This window comes from Lissotriton helveticus, chromosome 2_2 (genome assembly GCF_964261635.1).
Source record: "Lissotriton helveticus chromosome 2_2, aLisHel1.1, whole genome shotgun sequence".
NCBI classification, from domain to species: Eukaryota; Metazoa; Chordata; class Amphibia; order Caudata; family Salamandridae; genus Lissotriton; species Lissotriton helveticus.
Genome location: NC_136060.1, coordinates 345,908,949 through 345,929,023, shown reverse-complemented (window position 1 = coordinate 345,929,023; position 20,075 = coordinate 345,908,949). Strand labels below are relative to the sequence as shown.

At 42.7% G+C, this 20,075-nt stretch overlaps 1 protein-coding gene across 9 annotated transcripts in view; it reads right to left on the bottom strand.

Moving 5' to 3' along the window:
• Nucleotides 1-4,939: 4,939 nt before the first annotated feature.
• The window catches only part of TBC1D14 (TBC1 domain family member 14), an 830,696-nt gene continuing 815,560 nt past the window's right edge, over nt 4,940-20,075 (bottom strand). For all 9 annotated transcript variants that reach the window (XM_078678508.1, XM_078678510.1, XM_078678509.1 and 6 more), the window contains one exon: nt 4,940-8,173. In XM_078678508.1, the coding sequence (XP_078534634.1) occupies nt 8,108-8,173 (66 nt within the window). In that variant the 3' untranslated portion in view covers nt 4,940-8,107. The remainder of the gene's footprint in view (nt 8,174-20,075) is intronic.

The window sequence follows — 20,075 nt, the reverse complement described above, 5'->3', positions numbered from 1 at the left end:
GCCCATCTCCATATCTGCTGTGCTAACAGAGAGCTGCAGAGAGTGTGTTCCCCCATGTTTGTTTATGTAGTACATAGCTGTCATTGTCTGTGCGGACTAAGACCGCTTTGCCTGACACTTGCATTTGAAATGCTTTTAGGGCTAGAAACACAGCTAGCAACTCCAAATGATTGATGTGGAGTAACTTCTGTTGCGGTGTCCACCTGTCTTGCATGTTGTGATGCAGTAGGAAAGCTCCCCAGCCGGAGAGCGATGCGCCCGCTGTCATGACTATTTGAGGAACTGGCTCTAGAAACGGTCGCCCTTAGGAAAAGTTTTTGGTGTTCCACCATTGCAGAGAACGATGAGTCCGACCGTCTACCAAAACTAGGTCTGTTAGTTGACCTTGAGCCTGGTTCCATTGGCGTGCTAGGCACTCTTGAAGTGGACGCATTTGTAGTCTTGCGTGAGGTACTACAAATATGCAAGATGCCATCATTCCTATGAGCTGCATGAACACTCGAGCTGGTAGCGAGTGTTGCGGTTTGAATTTTGTTAGGAGAGTTTGTACACTCGTTATCCTGGCTGGAGGGATAAGCTAGTGTTAGTTGGGTGTTTATTGTAGCGCCGAGATACTGTTATATGTGCGAGGGTTGCAGATGCATTTGGTGTGATTTACTGTGAATCCCAAGTTGTGAAGCAGTTGAATAGTAGCGTGAGTGTGTTGTACACACTGGTTGTATGAGCTGGCTTTTATGAGCCAGTCATCTAGATATGGGAAGACATGAATATCTTGTCTTCTTAAGTGTGCTGCTACTACTGCTAGGCATTTAGTAAACACCCTTGGCGCTGTTGTGACTCCGAATGGGAGCACTTTGAACTGCTAGCGCTGCCCGTCTAGCACAAATCTGAGATATTTTCTGTGTGCTGTGTGGATGGGAATATGGAAGTAGGCGTCCTTGAGATCTAAGGTGACCAGGAAGTCGTTTAGTACCAGAAGTGGAAGGACTTGTTGGAATGTGACCATGTGAAAATGGTCCGACTGTATGTAAATGTTTAGAGGTCTGAGGTCTCGGATGGGTCTTAAAGAGCCGTCCTTCTTTGGTATTAAGAAATATGGGGAGTATACTCCTTTGTTTTTCTGATTCTCTGGAACTATTTCTATTGCATTTTTATGCAGGAGGGATATTACCTCCTGTCTGAGCAGTGTTAAATGTTCTTGTGACATTGGACGTTGCTTGGGTGGTATGTTTGGGGGGGGGTGGATGTTAGTTCTAGACAGTAACCTGACTGAATTATTTGGAGCAACCACCTGTCTGATGTGATGTTTTCCCAGGCTGGCAGGTATTGTTGAAGTCTTCCCACGACAAGAGTGGAATGGGACGGGGGAAGGGGAAGGGAGTAGGCAGGGGTAGAGGCAGAGCGGAAGTTGTTATTTTTACCTCTGCCTTTGTTATTGTTACCCCTGTAACCACCCCTTTGGAAGCCCTTGCTGTAAGTGGACTGTGTAGGGGCTTTGTACGAGGTAGAAGCTGTGTCCGAAGAGTATCCCCTGGTGGCACCTCGATAGGATGAGCGTCGAAATGAACGTCTGGGAGCCTGCGACTTTAGGGCTCCCATAGATTTGGCGGTATCTGCATCCTTTTTCATTTTTTCAAGTGATACATCTACGTTAGGTCCGAATAGGTGTTGCTCATCAAAGGGTTGATTAAGAATGGCACTTTGTACTTCAGGTTTGAACCCTGATATGCGTAGCCAGGCATGTCTACGTAATAGTACGCTGGTGTTAACTGCCCTAAAGGCAGTATCCAGTGCACACCGAATAGAGGTGTTTGTAATGTTTTTCCCCTCTTGGATAAGTTAATTTGCTCTCCTTGTACTTCTCAGGGAGGTGCCTCATTAATGATTCTAATTCATCATAATGTGCCCTGTCATATCTGGCTAATAATGCCTGGGTATTGGCGATATGCCACATGTTTGCTGCTTGAGACGCCGTTCTTTTCCCTGATGCGTCAAGTAGCTTAGACTCTTTATCTGGTGGTGGAGCTTCACCTGATGTTTGTGAGTTTGCTCTCTTGCGTGCATTGGAAACTACAAGTGAGTCTAGTGGTACAGGACCTTTAATATATGCTGGGTCTGAGGGAGCAGCTTTATATTTTTTCTCTATGCGAGGGATAATGACCCGAGTTCTGACTGGGTCTTTGAAGACTTCAGGAGCATGCTTAATCACTCCTTTAAGCATTGGTAAAATGGATGAGGACCTTTGTGCACTATCAAAGGTATCCATTAAGAAGTCTTCATCTACAGGGTCTGTATGCATGTCTACCCCACGATATTGCGCAGCCCTGTGAATTAATTGATTGAAACCCATTGTGTCTTCTGGTGGGGAAGGCCTTTAGGGGTATATGTCATCCTGAGGGACATTTGGGACATATTGGGTGTTATAATCATCCCACGGGTCAGGTGATCCTGTAGGAGTAGCTGGATCAGGCATGTCACCCCCCCATTTCATCAGAGCTATCATCCCTGTTGTCATCGTCTGGTATGATAGAGGATGCTGGGGAATGTTGCGGTATGGGAGGATGTGGTGATGGTACAGGTGAAAGAGAAGGGGGAGGCAGTCTTAAGGAAGATGTAGCCATGTTCTTCTTCTTTGAATGCGGAGCTGGAGTGTCCAGTGGTCGCTTTTTTGAAGCCAAAATCAGCTGTTCATTGATTGGATCTTTAGCTAGAGTCTTTTAAGCAGGATCTGGATAAAGTAAGTCCTCTGCAGGAGGCCGGTGTTTTGGTGCGGAGGAAGGTTTTGGCAACAAAGCGTTTTTTTTTTGGCAATGTCTTTAACCGGAGAAGCAGGAGTCTTTTTTCGGCTCCGAAGCTTTTTTCGGTTCCGAGGGTTTTTTCCGACTCCGGTATGTTTTTAGGATCCGCTGTTTTGTTCGGTTCCGGTGTTTTTTTCGAATCAGAAGCGGGTTTGCTTGGTTCCGACCTGGGTTTTGGTGCCGAAGGAGTAGTGGTATGTTTCGGCGCCGATGGTGTGGATGTTGGCATGGCTGGTGAAGTTGTCTTTTTCAGTGCCGGTAAATGTGCGTCGGCACCGTGCGTAGGCCGTCTCGAGCCCGAGTCGCCTGAAGGCTTCATTAGCTTCTTAGCCGGGCCCGAAGGTGGGGCAGTAGAAGCAGTGTGTCGTGTGCGCCCGAGGGCAAGGGTGTGACCGGGGCCTTCTTTGGGTGTGTCGAGGAAGGGTTGGGTCGACTGTCTTACTTACGAACCGCTGTGCTGGAGTGATGTCTTCGACGTCGGAGTCTTCTGCCTCGGAATTGCTGTCGACGTCGTGTTGTTCTGGAACATTGACGCCTTCCTTGAAGATGTCATCCGGAATCAAAGCTGAAGATCGAGCCATTGTTCGCCTCGCTCTTCGGTCCCGGATAGTCTTCTTGGAGCAGAAAGAGGCACAAGCGGAACAGTCTTTGGCCTCGTGCTCCGGGGAGAGGCAAAGGTTACACACTTCATGAAGGTCGGTGTGGGGAAACTTCGACCCACATTGAGGACACTTTTTAAATGGCGTCCTTTCCATGAGCTGCAGTCGAGGCCTAGTTAGGCCCGAAGGCCGTCGACGACGACCGGAATCGAAGTTTTTGGTGCTGAAGAGTAGCGTCGACTGGAAAAGCGTTCGAAACCTAATTTCTGTAAGTTGGTGACGATTGCGTGCCGAAGGAAATCGGTTCCAACACGGAGCGCTGGAAACACATCCGAGCCCGGTGGCGGAACAAAACAATCTGGGGATGGAGCCGATGCCCATGTGCAGGATCATCCAAAGGAGGAGTCGCCTACCCTGTGACTTCCAAAGACTTTTCTACAACAACAAAAACTGCAAACATCCAGGCCCAACACTAGGTGGCCATCTATGCATAGTATGTAATCTGCAGCTCATATGCCTCGAACATCTTCTTTCATCTAGGATCATGGGTGATGTCCTGCAGAAGTCTCCAAGAGCCAGAAGCAAGGTAGGAATGAGGATGAGGGAAGTGAAACACTGAGAATGCAATCAAGCCTTTACACCCATAGGCAGCAGGTAGAGTCTGTTCTGGTCTCCGGGTTCCCTCGCTGTGCAGACATTTTATCTAGAAACATTTCAAAATAAATAGATTGAAAAGAACATGGATGTCACAACCTCCCTCATCCATACCTGCAATACACTGTGCTTCTTTGCGATCTGTGGGCAGCTATTATTGGAAACTCAGTTTCTTTAACTGGTAGACAATACAGGGATTTTCATGATCCATAGCAACAGGCATGGTCACAAAGCCCTTAGAGCACGTTGTCTGGATGTCATTAGGCCTCTCGCTCCCGGAGCAAAAGGTGCATGCAAAACAATGTACGATATCGGAAGCACCAACAAGAATAAAAGAGAAATCAGTTGAGTGTTTACAGCATACAGGACACAGACTGGCCACTACTAGGTCCCATATGTAGTGCAGTTTTAATTGCATAAATGTAACTACATCTTATATTGGCCACCTATAATTCTGAGTTTTTGACAAAGCTCTCAGTATGACCCATGTTCTACATTTGTGACTGACAAAACATTTCCAAATTCACATATCCACCCTTTCACAATAATTAGTAATACTGGAATCCTTTGGAAAAACATTATGACCGTTTGGAAGCAGCTATTTTGGGGGTTTTCAGAAATGTAAACTGCACTATATTTGGAATGCAATATCAATTAATATATCACTTTATTACAGGCACATCTATATGTTAAACGACCAACTGAAGGAGAAAATATAATCAGCTGGAGAAGTCTGGTCCAGGATAAGCACAAAGTCGTTAGCCACTCCTCAAAGAAACCATGGAAAAGTGGACCGTCGCTCAAGATAGTTATTTTTACTTCACAGCAATTAAAGTCATATACTAGTGGAGTCTATTTATAATTAATTTTGAAAAAAGTCCATCAACGTCAACATTATTTGCATGACTTTAATAAAAACATTACAGTCCAAAAAAGTTACAATTTCAGTTTGATACACCCTTTTAGCTCAATAAAACAAAAAATTTCAACTTTAGCTGTACATTAAAAAAGTAAAAGGGAAAAGCAGCGAGGCAGCGCTGATAATCCAATCTACTATTGTAGAAAAACAAAGTACCCTTTATATGATTTATTTAACTGAAATACAAAGTGTATTATTGATTTAAGATTAAACTTCTTCCATGAAGAATAAAATGGTGTTCGAGTACTAAGCTCCGTATTAGATCTTATGTACTGAAATAGCATCATAAAGAAACCAAAACACCTCTTATTTTTGAGCCACGCATACTAAGAGTTTCAGGAAACTTGTTTAATATAACATTCTGCCTTTGTACACGGGAACAAGTACCCATATTGGCATCATGATTAACTGGAAATCAAGAACCTTTTGACTTCACTGTAAAAAGACAGTTGACCTAGGTCACAAAAATGAGTCCCATCTCATTCTGATCATAGCAGTAACTTTTCACTTCATTTGACTGAGTATCTATACCAGCACTGTTCCCCAGGTAAAACATCCCAGATCTACGTTTAAAAACAAAGATTGTGCAAAAGTCATTATTGCATTGTTATTCTTCATTATAAGAACACAGCTGTACTCTAAAAGAAATAAAGGTAAAAAATATATACACATCAAACCCAAATCAAAAACAACAAGCCATTACATTTATACATTAACAGTGCATATGTGCCAGTAGGAACTTTTTCACTTTTGAAATATTCTCAATTTATTACATTCAATGTTTTAATGATGTGAAAGAAAACTCTACAGTGGTCAAAAAGTGCCTTTACTTTGAAAACATGAATGTATGGACGGTTTAAGAATGTTTACACTTTTAAAAAAATGTCACAGTGCAAGAAAACCAGTTAGTATCTTATCAGGCCTGTTCTGCCAGGTCACCTCAGCATGTTACACAATATAAATTTTATTCTTCATTACATTATCAGTGAACACTGATTTGCAATTAGAATTGTCCTGCTAAACAATCACGAAGATGTCACCGAAATCAAATGAAGCAATGGATGGATCGCCTACTTCCATAGCCATAATTTAAAGTGCTGAAAGAATAGGAATTGAACTCAACACTGAACAAATTATGTTAAATCAGAGCACATTGTCATTGTGGCTTTTTCAGCAGCATCGAAGTAATAAGTGAATTTGGACACTTTTTTGGGTGATCCCCAACGCTATCATCATCTAATGCCTCTTAACTCAACGCCACCCTCGCCAAAGAAACACCCAAAATGCTGTAACTGAAGAGGACAGTAGTAGCAAGATACCTGGCAAGCTGAGGTCTATGAAGATCTGCCTTATAGTAGAAGCACATATGTACGTTTTTTTATTAGACAAACAACGGAAAATAATCTTCATTTTATTGGACGATACAGTTTCAATGGGAAAGAACTGTTTTAATAAAGTGCAAATAGTTTGGATGTTTTGCCTGCACGCTTTCGTTGCAAGGGGCTCATAATAAACTAACACCACACAACTCAGGCCTTTATTTCATCCGTTACTGAATCACACAACCTGCGTTCTGAGATAAGCTAAACCAAGCAAAGCTAAAGAAACACAACCATTTAATTTAAACCAAGAAGTCTGCCATCTTGTGTGTATTGGTTTTCCGATCAGATCTAATTATTGCCAGAAATAAGTAGTTGGTGACTTTGCCTGAGCTGCTCAAGTTATGAAGCACTTAAGGCCATAAGCTTCAAGTATTACCTTGCACACAGGCAGTGAAAAGAACCACTGCACTTCTTGGCATTTCTGTATATTACATTTTAAACCATTAGTGTCAAAATACAAAAAAGATCACTCTACACGGATTTACCATGTAGTTCTATTTGCAGCTACTTGTTAACACATAATCTTTTCGTTTCTTGATTTACCAAGCATATTGATCTTTCATGAAGTTAATAATGGGGGAATACAATCAGATAACCATAACAGATTATTAGTAAACTTGATAAGAAGCTTTTACAGGACTCCGATACAAACCATTTTTCTTAGCAGCTCTGCAATGTGGATTTCAAATGTAGGTTCCATCTTATATAACTATCTGGTATAAAAACGAACACCACCTCTGAAAATACTATAGCACTCCTGTTAGATGTCAATCTTTTTCTACTGTGGCCTCACATAATCTATGGTCCAAAGACTCTTTATAAGTTGCACCATAGTCACTTTAATCTATGGCAGAATGGTGAACGACGGTTCATAAAATGGTCCCTCAACTCTTGCCTGTCATTTTTCTTTTGACTGTATAGAACTACTCGTAAATGTGAATATTTATAACTTTTTTGCGTTTAGTGTAACAGTTCTTCAGTACGTCCTTCAGACTTATTAATTCTTTTCTTTACTGTGAAAGTAATAGCTAGACCCGGTGAACACAAGTCTCATGAAGTTTGTCCTATTGTGAACAACACACCTACCACGCAGGCAACTCTATCCCAAGGTGTTGATACCCTTATACAGTTTGGTTATATTCCATCTATTGGTTTCTTGCCTCAATGAATATTTGCTTCTGCTCAGTCCACTGATAATTTAAGGTTTAACATTTGATGTTTTCTTTGGTATTCGGATTGAGTACTCGGTCACACCGTGTTTCATGAAAGGTTCGAATGCACTGCTATTTATTTGAAAACAAAACCAGTACTGTATAAGAAAGATTAATCTGAATTAAGCATTATAAAGGACGCCTAGTTCTTAATTTGGTCAGACAACCCCTTGCAAGCTTCCTCTTTGCTAGTGAAAGAACACTGGTCAACATAATTGCAGACTGGCCTCCCACAAATGAACCAGCATGGGAAAAAACGGAAAAAGGGTGCGAGTCTTCCTTACCCTTTTAAGACGGTATAAAGTGAGATGGTGTAATGGTGCACAAAGGTATAGAGAATACAGTACAATAGGTCAATCCACTGAGTTTCTTAAGGCTTAGCCTTGGGTTAATTATTCAGAACATGTCTTTTGTTAAGGCCAACTCCAGTGTGAAAACAAAACCTCCGAAATAAAGTTGTTCATCACTGCATAAAAGTCAGTTAAAGAAATAGCTTTGCAATTTCTTATATAATGTCCCAGAACACTTTCATGCCAATGCCATTTCAGCGTTTCAGAGAAGGACTTCCTCTTTCCATTTCCCGGTTGTCTTTCTGTAAAGCAGCTAGTACCTAAAATTTAAACAAAAATACAAAAGTATTAGCGAAGTTTAACTTTTTAACTTCTACAGATGCTATTATTATCAGAAGTCTCCATAAATTTAAAATTAAACCATATTTTCATTCCACTTGAAGTACAAAACACAACAGCTGTGACTAATTTATGGTAAATTTAGGGCTCCCAACAATGGGTCCTTCGCAATCGAGCCAGTACTCTTCCAACAATCCACCAAAAATAAAGAGCAATATATCTGGTTAACGGTACTACTTTCACTTTTCAAGGACGTGGCATCCTGTGCATATCACAGCAAGAGGATGATCAAATGATATCTTGTCTTTAGAGGCTCTTTTGGCCAAAAAGGATTGCATTAGATTTGTATTACTAGGAAGAGGTTTTGAGGGTCACAAAAAGGAGACTGTACACAGTGTGATAACAGATTTTAGTTACAATATAAATCAATTGTGGATGGTACCATACTCATTTTGGGAATTGTGATGTATTCCAAGGTGATTTTACCCTCTGGAAAAGCCTTCTGCTGGGATTTTTAAGAATCATGGTTGTTGGAATGCACTTCAGCATGTTGTGTTCCAATATATGGAGCCAAGTTTCCCAGTGGACCTACACTGGAAAGCATAGCGCATAGACACTTCCTTTGAGCTGGGAGCATGTCGAGGAATTAGCAGCCCTCCTCTTAAATACCCTTTTCTGTGTCTGAGACGTCTTTGTTTAGATCAGGTTTGAGGAAAGGAGTTAACAGTAGCTAGAGTTTTATATAAAACTAATGTGACCCTCCAAGTTATGCCCTTGATAAAAATGTTTAATTTGTGAGATTGTGCAATTGTGAAACCCTTTCTCTCTACCTCACCTTCAAGTTGAAATCTTGTTTACAAGAAATGACAACCAAGGATAAGCCATCAACATGAAGTCTCTTCAGGTTCTACGTCCTATTGTGTTCGAAGTGCCAACAGCCTGAGCTATCTAAGTTGGTGTGAAGTCTTGATTATTTGGGTACGCGGGGATTGAAATGAAATTACACAATAGGGTATACTATTTTGGTTCAGTACTATAGACAGGGACATTGGAATTTTGCACCAAGAAAAGGAAAATTATGCAAAACATTTTGTGATACTATTTCTTTATTATTTTTACTCCTGTTAACACTGTATGAGCAAATGGTTCACCACATTAGTTCCAGGTTAAAACCCAAACACCCTAAAAGCAACAGAAAGTGACCACTCAACCTTTATGAAGGACCTTCCACTATGCTGCTACATGTGTAGCTGCATTCTTAGTAATTTTTAATCCGTTTAAGCGAGAAAGAAGATGAAATCTGCAGATTATGCAGCAGATGATGAATTGCACAGCAAATTCACAAATATGTGAGAAACACCAAATCGCATAATTCCAGTGGCTGACTAGAAGGTGGTGTCTATAGCAGTCAGTGCCGCTACAGATTGATTGCTATGTTTGCCTGACAACCAAAGATTACCTAGGGAGGAAAATGCCAGTATTTTCTTACTGCTTTCTCCATCCTTTCCACAACCACCTTTAATTGTGATGATATGACATAGTAACCAATTTTCAAAAAACATAATAGGTATGTCGACAGGCAGCTTTCTTTTGTTTTGCCAATAACATTGGCGCTGCTAGACGAATATTCACTAAATGTTTACAAAAGTTCCCTTTTTTGGTTCAGCTGCTGCGTTGAAAATTTCAGGGTGATTTCTCAAGTGAGGGCCAGGAAAAGGGGGATCCCAAAAACGCGTTTCTCCCCATGTTATGTCTATGGGGGGGGGGTTAATTTTTTTAACACAATTACAGCCCAAACCGCTGAATGGAATTACACCAAAATTGGCAGAAAGCTAGCTGTTGGTTCAGGAAGCGTGTGTTGCAAGGATCCTGCTCATACCAGAAATGTGCACAGAGACCTAGGACGTCAGTGAATTGTGGTGTACCAGAAACTCACCTTCATACCTAGAAAAACTCCAACCAGCTAGCATCAGTGTCACATTAGCTCTTCGTCCTATAGCAAAGTAACCAATGATTAGACTACCTTAAACATGTGACTTAGGACCATCTCAGGAATGGTGGGAAGTGAGAACACTCTTTGGTTATTCTCTCATACCAGTCCACAACAGGAGTAAAAAAGAGACACTATGGTCAGCATAAAATACAAAAGGAGTAATCATATTACAATGATAGTGAAAACAGGTCCTATGGCGCCTAGTTTTAACATCCTCCCTATATAGGAACTATGTATTATAAACTAAAGAAGGTCTCTTGGGTTTGTTTTGGGGGACCCCATTACCTTTCCGCTCAGCAAGAGTAAATTACATCTGGATCAGCATAGTCTCTCTACAGCCCTGGAAACGAGAATCTTCCAAGTGTGTGAAATCATGGCGAGTGTGAGATAATAAGGACACCAGAATCTTACTTGGCTCACAGCTGCCAAACTGTTGTGTTTCTAGAGAGCGTTACACGGACATGTCGAAAAACAGCTAACATTTTTGATAACCTTGACGGCTCAGACCTCACTGTTCAGACTAGGTGCACGATGTAAGTCTAGAGATGCCGAAAACAAACCTTTTCTCATGTATAGACCTTTGTGAAGTCTAAAGTACAAAAACAGCCATGCAGTGTCGTGTGCAAAAGCAGCAAAAGGTAAAATGGTGTTTAAACTTCTAATAAGCCATGCTAACATAACATGCGTGCAAAGCAGGCCTCAGGCCATACTACTTTTTGTGATTTGGTGCAAATCTGTTAATTGGTTTGAGATATGTAGGTTAAAAAATATAGATATCTGGGAGCCCAAAATCCCATTGAAATTTCATTGGCTGCCAACACTTCAACCAGGCAGCCATCTTGGGACCAATATACATTATAGCTCCCTATTGAAATGCATTGTAGGAATGGCAGCGTTGAGGGTCACAAAAAAAAGACTGTATAAAGGGTGATAAAAGATTTTGGCTACAATATAAATCAATTGTGGATGTACCATACTCATTTTAGGAATTGTGATGTATTCGAAGGTATTTTACCATGTGGAAAAGCCTTCTGCTTGGATTTTTAAGAATCATGTTTGAGAGAAAACTGTTTTCTCATGATTTCCCCATAAATGTTATGGGCGGTGCTCCGGAAGCTAAAACGAGAGAAGTGCTGGCAGCCATCTTGGGACCAATATCCATGACAGCACCCCATTAAAATGCATTGTAGTGAATGGCAGGTTTTGAGGGTCACAAAAAGGAGAATATATAAAGGGTGATAACAGGCTTTAGTTACAATATAAATAATTTGTTGTTGGTGCCATATACATTCTAGGAATTGTGGTGTCTTCTAAGTTGATTTTACCCTGTGAAAAAGCCTTCTGCTATGTTTTCATTAATCCCATAAAAGGTCTCGAAGGTGCTGCAAAAGCTAAAACGCAAGCATATATTCTGTACATTCAGCCATACGAGAATGAAGTCTGACTTTCACAGTAAAACATGTACTTCCAGCTCCTGTCAGTTTATTCCATTGTGTACTACTGTAGCCTACCAGAGTGTTCAAAAGAACAACTAGAGCGCTAACAGCTTTACTAATGACTAAAGTATGGCACACATGAAGCCATCTTGATTGAACCCAACTGGTAAATCTTAAAACATTTAATTTAGAAAGGAACACAAATAGGGGGTTAATTTAGTAGTCACAGAAATTTAAGTTAGTGCTGTAGAAAGAAAAATAAGGACACATTTTAAGTGAGTTGTCAAATATCTTCCTCTTATATTTCTTTAAATAATTTTGACATACAGACTGAAACATGCACTTTCAACACCAGCAGCAGACTGCCAGGTGATCAGCAGCTGTACAACAGTGTTGTAATGAGCAACTAGAATGCTAACATTCTGAATTTATGCAAAAAGTGTGGCACATCTGAATGCTAACTTGATGGAATCGAGGTGGAAAACTGAAACCATTTTCTACTGAGGGGACAGCAGTAAAACAGGAAATTAGGGAACTTCATAAGAAATAAGTCTTCTAGGATGGACACCAGAGAAAAAAAAATCATCCAAATGTAGAACATGTATACACAATGACAGAAATGTGCAAACCACTTAATTTCTTTAGTTTTTTTTTTACAGTTTTTTAATAGCACAGACTTAACCCGAAGGTATTGGAGTTCATTTCATGAGCATCCGTTACGTTACACAAGGACACATTTTGGTTTTAGGACTGGGAAGATTAAGTGACTTCCCCAAAATCACAGGATGTCAAGCTGACACCGAAACATGAACCTGATTCCCCAGTTTCAAAGTCTGCAGTTTTGGCCGTAATGCCATATCCTCTGTGTAACATAATTAAGTGATCAACAAGGTAAGGTAAAAAAAAAAGCAAATAATTTTAAAATTTAAGTGCTCTGTCGCTATTTGAGAACTAGTTATTTAGGGCACTGACAAGAATTTCTATGGCTAACAGGAATTTCTATGGGCGGATGACCCTCTCATTTTTAGGTCTCGCGCCTGCGTTGCAGTGTGCTGCAGTGCACAGCACTGCACAGCACTGCACAGCACTGCGCAGCACTGCTCGCGCAGTGAGATACCTCATGTAGGGGGTTTGAAAACAGAACTAGAAATCTCACATGCTCGTGCTTTTCCTTTTGGGCCACGCTATTGGCCTTTGCGTGCGTCTTTTTATCAAAGACGCACACAATTGGCCAAAGGCAGACGCATTGCTCCGCCCATGGCCTATTGGAGTCTGTTACGCGCACCGCTGCCATGTGGTTTCAATTATCGTGCCCAGACAGGGGCGCGATAATTGAAACCACAAGTCTCGCTGTGGCGCGCGCGCACCACTCTCGGGCTTCTTCTTTTTTGGATCCATTTCACAGGGAAGCAACTAAATGAAAGAAGGAAAGAGGTGGGCTGCTCGCGTGCACCACTCGTTTCCTTCGGCTGTTGCTAGTTTTATTTTTTTGCCTCAGTAGCTACCTCCTTCAAAGAGCAACCCCGGATTCCCTTCCTGGCACCTGATTGCACCCCCATTCCGCCTCGCAGTCATTGGTCCTCCGGTTTGGTTTCTCTACTCCCTCACATAGTAATTGTTTTCTAGGTTGGAGGCTGTACAGGCGGACGATAAATGCACTAGGTACCGGGCTCTGCAAGGCGAGCCTTCCCTCATCCTTTTTACCCTGCCCGTGCTGTCCCTACAGTTCTATGTAGCGCCAACTTGACCAGAAGCTATCAAAGTGCTTTACAGGTGCACCACCTGCATTACAGATGGACACATTTATTTTTGGACCTGGGGAGATAGTCACAGGATGCTTGAATCTCCAGCCAGACCCAGTTTCAAAGTCGGTCTGGATAGCTGCGCTCACCAATCATACTACTTTCACTGCACAGCGGGCGTTGCACTCGCCCTGTACACTGACAACTGACTAAATCATTATACTTTCACCGCACTCTGCGCTCTAAGTGGACCACTGATCACACCTTTACTGCACTAGGTGCTATACGAAGACCACGGTCCACTGCGATCTTGTGCGTTCTGGGCATTGCAAGCCCAGCTTCTTACAATTTGCACTTTTGACACCTTGCTGTAATTAGGTCACACTGCGCATGAAGTGGTTACCTTTCTTGTCCTGACAGGGTGGCGCCATATGACCCCCGGAAGGAAACGTGATCTTCCCAGCAAATCACAACAGTCCTTTGAGGAGCATGCATCACTACTCAGGAGATAGAGATTTGTAGGTGAACCCTGCAGGACCGGTCGGAGCCCGGCCTAGACTCAGAACCACCTGAAATGCGACATACGAGGTGTAGTGATCAGACCTCATTCTTCCTGGTGAAAAGATTGACTTGGTTGAGTCACACAACTGCATCCGAGTCGGCAGCCCTAAAAGTCAGTGGGCTAGTGCAGTCCCTGGAGGTAATCTATTTGAGGGGCAGTTCCGTTTACATTTCATGTTTAACTTTGTATTGCATCTCCGTTCATTCTCACAGCAGCTTTCACAGTTCCATACATGGCTTGGGCTTTAGTCGGACAGTAATATCGGTAAATTTGCTTCTTTGACAAAAGAAGTCTTCCAGCATTTTCCACACACTTCTAGTAAATGACACTAAATCACAAATAGGGTTATTTGAAAACCACCAAGCAAGAGTCAGTCGGGAGAAATGGGAAGGGAGGGTTGTGAAAAGATGGCAACATTGCTTTCCGAAGGAGAGTAGGGATTCTTAGTTGCTACAGTAAGTATGATTTACTCCAGCAAAGCTTGAAATTAGAATTATATTACTATTAAGGATAAGGTTGAGGTTTATCCAATGGGAGGAGACCCAGGACTGTACTTCACTAACTTTAAACCGGTGGACAAAAACAACATAGCACATTCATTTGCACCACTTATGTTTTTTTGTAGTACCGAAGCAGGCGGAAAATAAGACTTCCGCCAAGGCAAACATGACACTCAATACGCTGCTTTAATGTTTTCGAATCACTTTTCACCACTTTTGCCCTAATGGAAAATTCTTTCTCTGATATATACAAAAGCAAAATCTATTTTCTCCATTCCTAACTTAGTCAAGTACTAAACATAGTACCAATGCTTTGCATTGGTTTTTATTTTTCCCACCAATGTAAATATTCTGAGATACGTCCCCACTTATTTTTCAAAGAGAAATAAACAAACACATAGCCAAGAGTAAAAGTATTACCTCTTATCATGAAAGTTAAAACTGACTGGCATTTCTGGATTCATAAAGGCAAATACTCGAAGCCAGGAATGCTAAATAGCTAAGTCAGCCCACCCATCAAAAGCCTTGAGAAAGGAAGAAACGCCATGTGGAGGACAGTTTTCTGAGATCAGGCAGTGGGTATCTAGGGAACCTGCCTGAAAGAGTTGGTAGCTTCCCTGCAATGACAGGTAGAGCTGGTGGCTGAGCTTCTATCCTTACCAGCCCATTGCACACAGTGATTGTCTTTAGAACGCTTGGCACAGCTGTGAAAAACAATAAGGTCCAGTTATGATTGGCTTCCTAGGACAGAAGGTGGTATATCTCCAGTGACTGTTGGCACAAATATGCCCTTCTGGTGGAGGTCTGGCAGAACTGATGACTCTCCCATGGTTTTTTGGCAGCGCTGCTGCATCACTCATGGACTCCTGGCAGGACTGGTGGCTCTTCCAGGACTGCCTGGTACAGTTTCACAAAAGATGGCCCTGCACCCTTCAGATGTTACATATTGCTTAGGTATTCTGGACAATGATCATATTATTTTCAATTCATCAATAGTTGAAAGTTTTCCCAAGGAAAAGTGAAAGGAGGCTCTTCGGTTGAGATCAATTCTTTATTCAATTTTCTGTTTAAAATGGATAGCCATCTTTTGTGAATGTTGTTAAGGGAATAGGGCTCTTTTCACCTTTCCCCTTTAGGAACGTATAGGGATTGCATTCCTGGTTACTAGCACCTTCTTTTGAAACTTATATTTGTGGTATTTCAGTACAGGTGCAGGCACATTGGCCTTGATCCCTAATCTTTGTCGCAGCCTGGTACAGTTGATGGCCCTCAAAGGCTGCCTTGAAAGGTCGGCATATTTGCTATCTTTAACTGACAGGGATGAATTTCCTTTACACCCACGAGCTGACTGCACAAAGCTGAGGCCTGTTAAGCCAAAACTCCCTTCAGGTGAAAGATTGATTAAGGCCCATTTGTTTTTTTCAAATAGTAAGGGCCTGATTCACAAATCATGGTGGGGCGCATGGACATTCCATCATGAGTGTGGGGATTCCGATATGAGTGCGGAGACTCCACCCTCGTAACTTAATACATGTAAGTCTCTGTGTGAATCAGGCCCTGAGTTTCTGTTTTATTCCATCCATCACGTGACTCTTATCTAGTGCATACCATGAAACGAGTAGACTCTAGGGGCCTGATTCACTAAGGTAAACATATTCTTTAGTGTAAGTTCATGATTGTTTCCTATTCACAAAAGTATTTTAACAGTAGTAGCCTTATGACAGTGGAGTCTCCGCACATAACAAGATAGGACTGTCCTATTTGTTTATGTGCAGAGACCCTGCAGTTGTAAAAACACTACTTGTAAAATCGCTTTGTGAATAGCAAATAATTGTAAACCTACACAAGAGTGTAAGTTTGCCTTTGTGATCAGGCCCTACTTGTTACTATAAGTTCAGGTTGCCATAGAGCAGCACCCAGAGATGCAGCTTAAGATGTGTTCTGCACATCAGGCCGAACCCCCCACCAAGTACTCAGCAGTAAGTGGTAGCTACTGTATCCTCTTTCATGATCGAGCTCCTGATTTTAGAACACTGATAATGATCACTGTGCACTTTTTTCTGTCCAAAGTTTGAAAACTCTGTGTTTTATCATTTTCCCCTTACAATATGGAGATTGGCAATTCTTTTAGCAGTGAAATATTATTCAGCGCCAAGGAACCTGAGTGGGACCGCATGTAAAGGTCATGACGGCTACCAGCGGCACACGGGCTATATTTTGAGTATCAGTGACCTAGCTAAATAAACTCCGTCACTTGACTTCATTCAGCTAACTGCTTATATTCCTGAATCAGCCGGCATGACCCAGTGTGTAGTAATTGTATAGCTATTCAATCCCTGTTGGCACAGCACCCAGGATAATATACTGCATTGCTAAACATTTATAAGGTCCCAAAGGCCACTGCATTGTAAAAGAAAGCACATAGGTAAAAGACTTTGTCATTTACGCTGCCAATAGCTCTAACTCTAGCAAATGCGAGACCTATTGCATTGCAAATGCTTGTTATAATTTCTAAAGGGAATGCTTTGGGTACTACAGTTTTGATTATAACAAGATGACGTCAGGCATGCCACATTTTTGTATTAAATATAGAATGTTGGCAGTCTAGTTGTTCAATAAAATACTGTGGGGAGGCATAGGTCAGGGGGAACATACTCGGAAAATTGAGAGCAGGGAGGACGGTGCAGAGGCAACAAAATGTCCACGCTGGACAGGCGGGAGGGGCAGTGGCAGCACAACGTACCAAGGAGGGCAGAGAAAAAGGGGGCAGGAGCAACAACCCAACCATGCAGGACAGGCAAGAGAGGCTGCAGCAATATAATAGACCATTGAGGGCAGAAGGTAGAGGCAGTGGCTGTACAACCATACATGCCAACAGACCCTATTCAGGCACTTCTGAAGTTTTTAGGCCCAAAAGGGCTTTACATTATCTGTCTCCTGCCAAACAACCCTTTTTCAATGTAAGTCAAGGGGGGAAATCAATTCCCCAGGTTGTTTTTTCCCAAACTCTCCCTCTTATAAAGCTCAAAATATTGGCACGTTTGGTACATTGGATAACGGAGTGCAAAAGGAAAGGGGTAGGGACATGGACTCTGATAACAGAGGACAGGAGGGAGATGGTCAGGGGAACCAAACTGACCTCACAGGGCTGGCGTCAGGGGTTGCAACAGCACAATACACCACACAGGGCAAGCAAGACAGCAGTGCAGCACAACAGAAAATGAAAAGCAACAGAGAGGGACAGGGCCATGCACATGGACAACAGAGAGGAGAGGGGAAGAGGCATGGGAAGCAACCTGACCATATCAGACAGGAGGGACAGTTGCAGCATAGCGGACCATGAAGGGCAGGAGGGATGGGGCAAGTGCATGATAAAGGACAAGACCGGGTAGGAGAGAGTGGATAGGGGCCTGCACAAGGAAAACTGGGAGTGGGGGCAAAGGGGCAGGGTAGGAGAAGCAAGTTGATCATGGAGGGCAGGCGAGATGGGCACTGGAAGCACAACATATCATTAAGGGCAACAGTGAGACTATAATGGCATACACACAGACAACAGACAGAAGGTGAGACAGTGGTAGCAAGCTGACCACACAGGGCAGGTGGGAAGGGCTGGCTGTGGCAGCGTAGAAGACCATGCATGGCAAGTGAGAGGGTTAGTGTCAGCACAACGACCATGGAGACAAGAGGGAGAAGGCAGCAGCATGCACAAAGGACCCTGAGGACAGACAGGAGGGGAAGAGGCTGGACACAGACAAGAGCGAGCGGGGGAAGAGGCTTCACAACAGACCACGCAGAGCAGGCAGGAGGAGCAGTTGCAGCACAACAAATCATGGATGGCAGAAGGGAGTAGAAGCAGAAGGGAGAAGCAGCAAACTGGACTATGGAGGACAGGAGGGAGGGGATAGGGGCATGGAACTCAGACAGACAGCCATCTGACCATGCTAGGCAGGTGGGAGGGGCAGTGGCAGCACAACAGAATACTCAGAGTAGATAGGACGGGCAGTGGCAGGTCCATGGAACATGGTGGGCTAAAAGGATGGAGCAGGGGCATGCACACAGACATCAGAGAGCTGGGGGAAGGAGAGTAGGAGCAGCAAGCTGAGCACCAGAGGCTAAGCAGGAGGGCAATGATAGGGCATAGATTCGGGCAATAAAGGGCAGGAAGAGTGTATAGGGATATCAACCTAAATGGAGGGCAGTGGCAGCACATCGGACCATGCAGGGCAGAAGTGAGAGGGCAGGTGCATAGACTCGGACAATAGAGAGAGGGAGGAGGGGATGGGGGGGGCTAACTTCATGGCGGGCAGGAAGGGCAGAACAAGAGCCACACAGGGCTGTAATGAGGGAGCAAGGGCATGGATTTGGACAATGGCAAGGAGGGGGCAGGAGCAGCAAGCTTGGGTGGAGGCATCACAACTCCAGGCCAGGGCCTGGGTCCAACCCCCCCCCCCCCCTTTGCAATGTGATGGGCATCTTACTTAGCATAAAAAAAGAACTAGAAATTCACTGAAAAAAACTAAAGGTTACACAGACATTATAGTTTGGAGACCAAATTTAAAAAAAGCATAAACATCTACTAAAAAAACAAAGGTCAGAAGGACGTTTTAGTTGGGTTCAGATTTTGCACGCACAATATCATAGTAATTCAGCTGTTATAGTAGAAGCTATTTTATGTAACTTTAACTTGTGCCATAAGGTAACTATAACTCGTGCCATAAGGTAACTATAACTCGCACCCTCGCCAATTACCCAAGATATTACATCTTCTATGACATCATTGATAAAATCACTATAACATTTACAGTAAAATTATTGATGATAAAACTGTGCATGGCGACAGCGCAAGTTATAGTTACCTTAGGGCACAAGTTATAGTTCCTTGAAATAACTATAACTGATTAATTTCTATGATTTTGTCTGTGAAAGATCTGAACCCAACTATAACATCCCTGTAACCTTTGGTTTTTAGTGAAATATATGCAAGAGTATTTAGTGGGTGGCAAAGGTATTTTTCGGGTTTAAGGTGGGTGTATATTTTTGGGTGGCAAGGGTTTTTTCGATTTAGGGTGGGAGTGGGCGTTTTGGTGTTAAGGTATTTTTAGGGTTTATAGTGGATATGGGCTTTTGGGAAGCAAGGATATTTTTAGGGGTTAGGGTGGGTATGGGTTTTAGGGTGGGTGTGGGTTTTTCGGTGGCACGGGTATTTTTAGGGAATATATAAAGGTTTTTGGGTGGAAAGGGTATTTTTAGGATTGGCATGGGTTATTAGGTGTGAAAGAAATGTGTAGGATGGATGTGGGGTTAGGGGCTTATGGGTTAACAAGGTAACTCAGACACACACAGACACACCACAGACACATACGTAGGTAGTTATAGTTCGGAACTAGTTTCCACAGGAAAAGCATTTTTTGTTTTGTTAATAAATTCGATTAATCTTCTCAACATTTTCAAAACTAATTTGCCAGTCACTGCTCTCTTGATAGTTTCGTGGTGGTTCGTCAAGCAGGGAAAGAGAAAAAGGGGGTCCCAAAACACGTTTTCCACATGTAATTCCCATAGGAGTTTTTAACAGGACTACAGCCGAACAACTGAACGGAATTACACCAAATCTGGCAAAAAGGTAGATTTTGGTCCAGATAAGTGCCTTTTG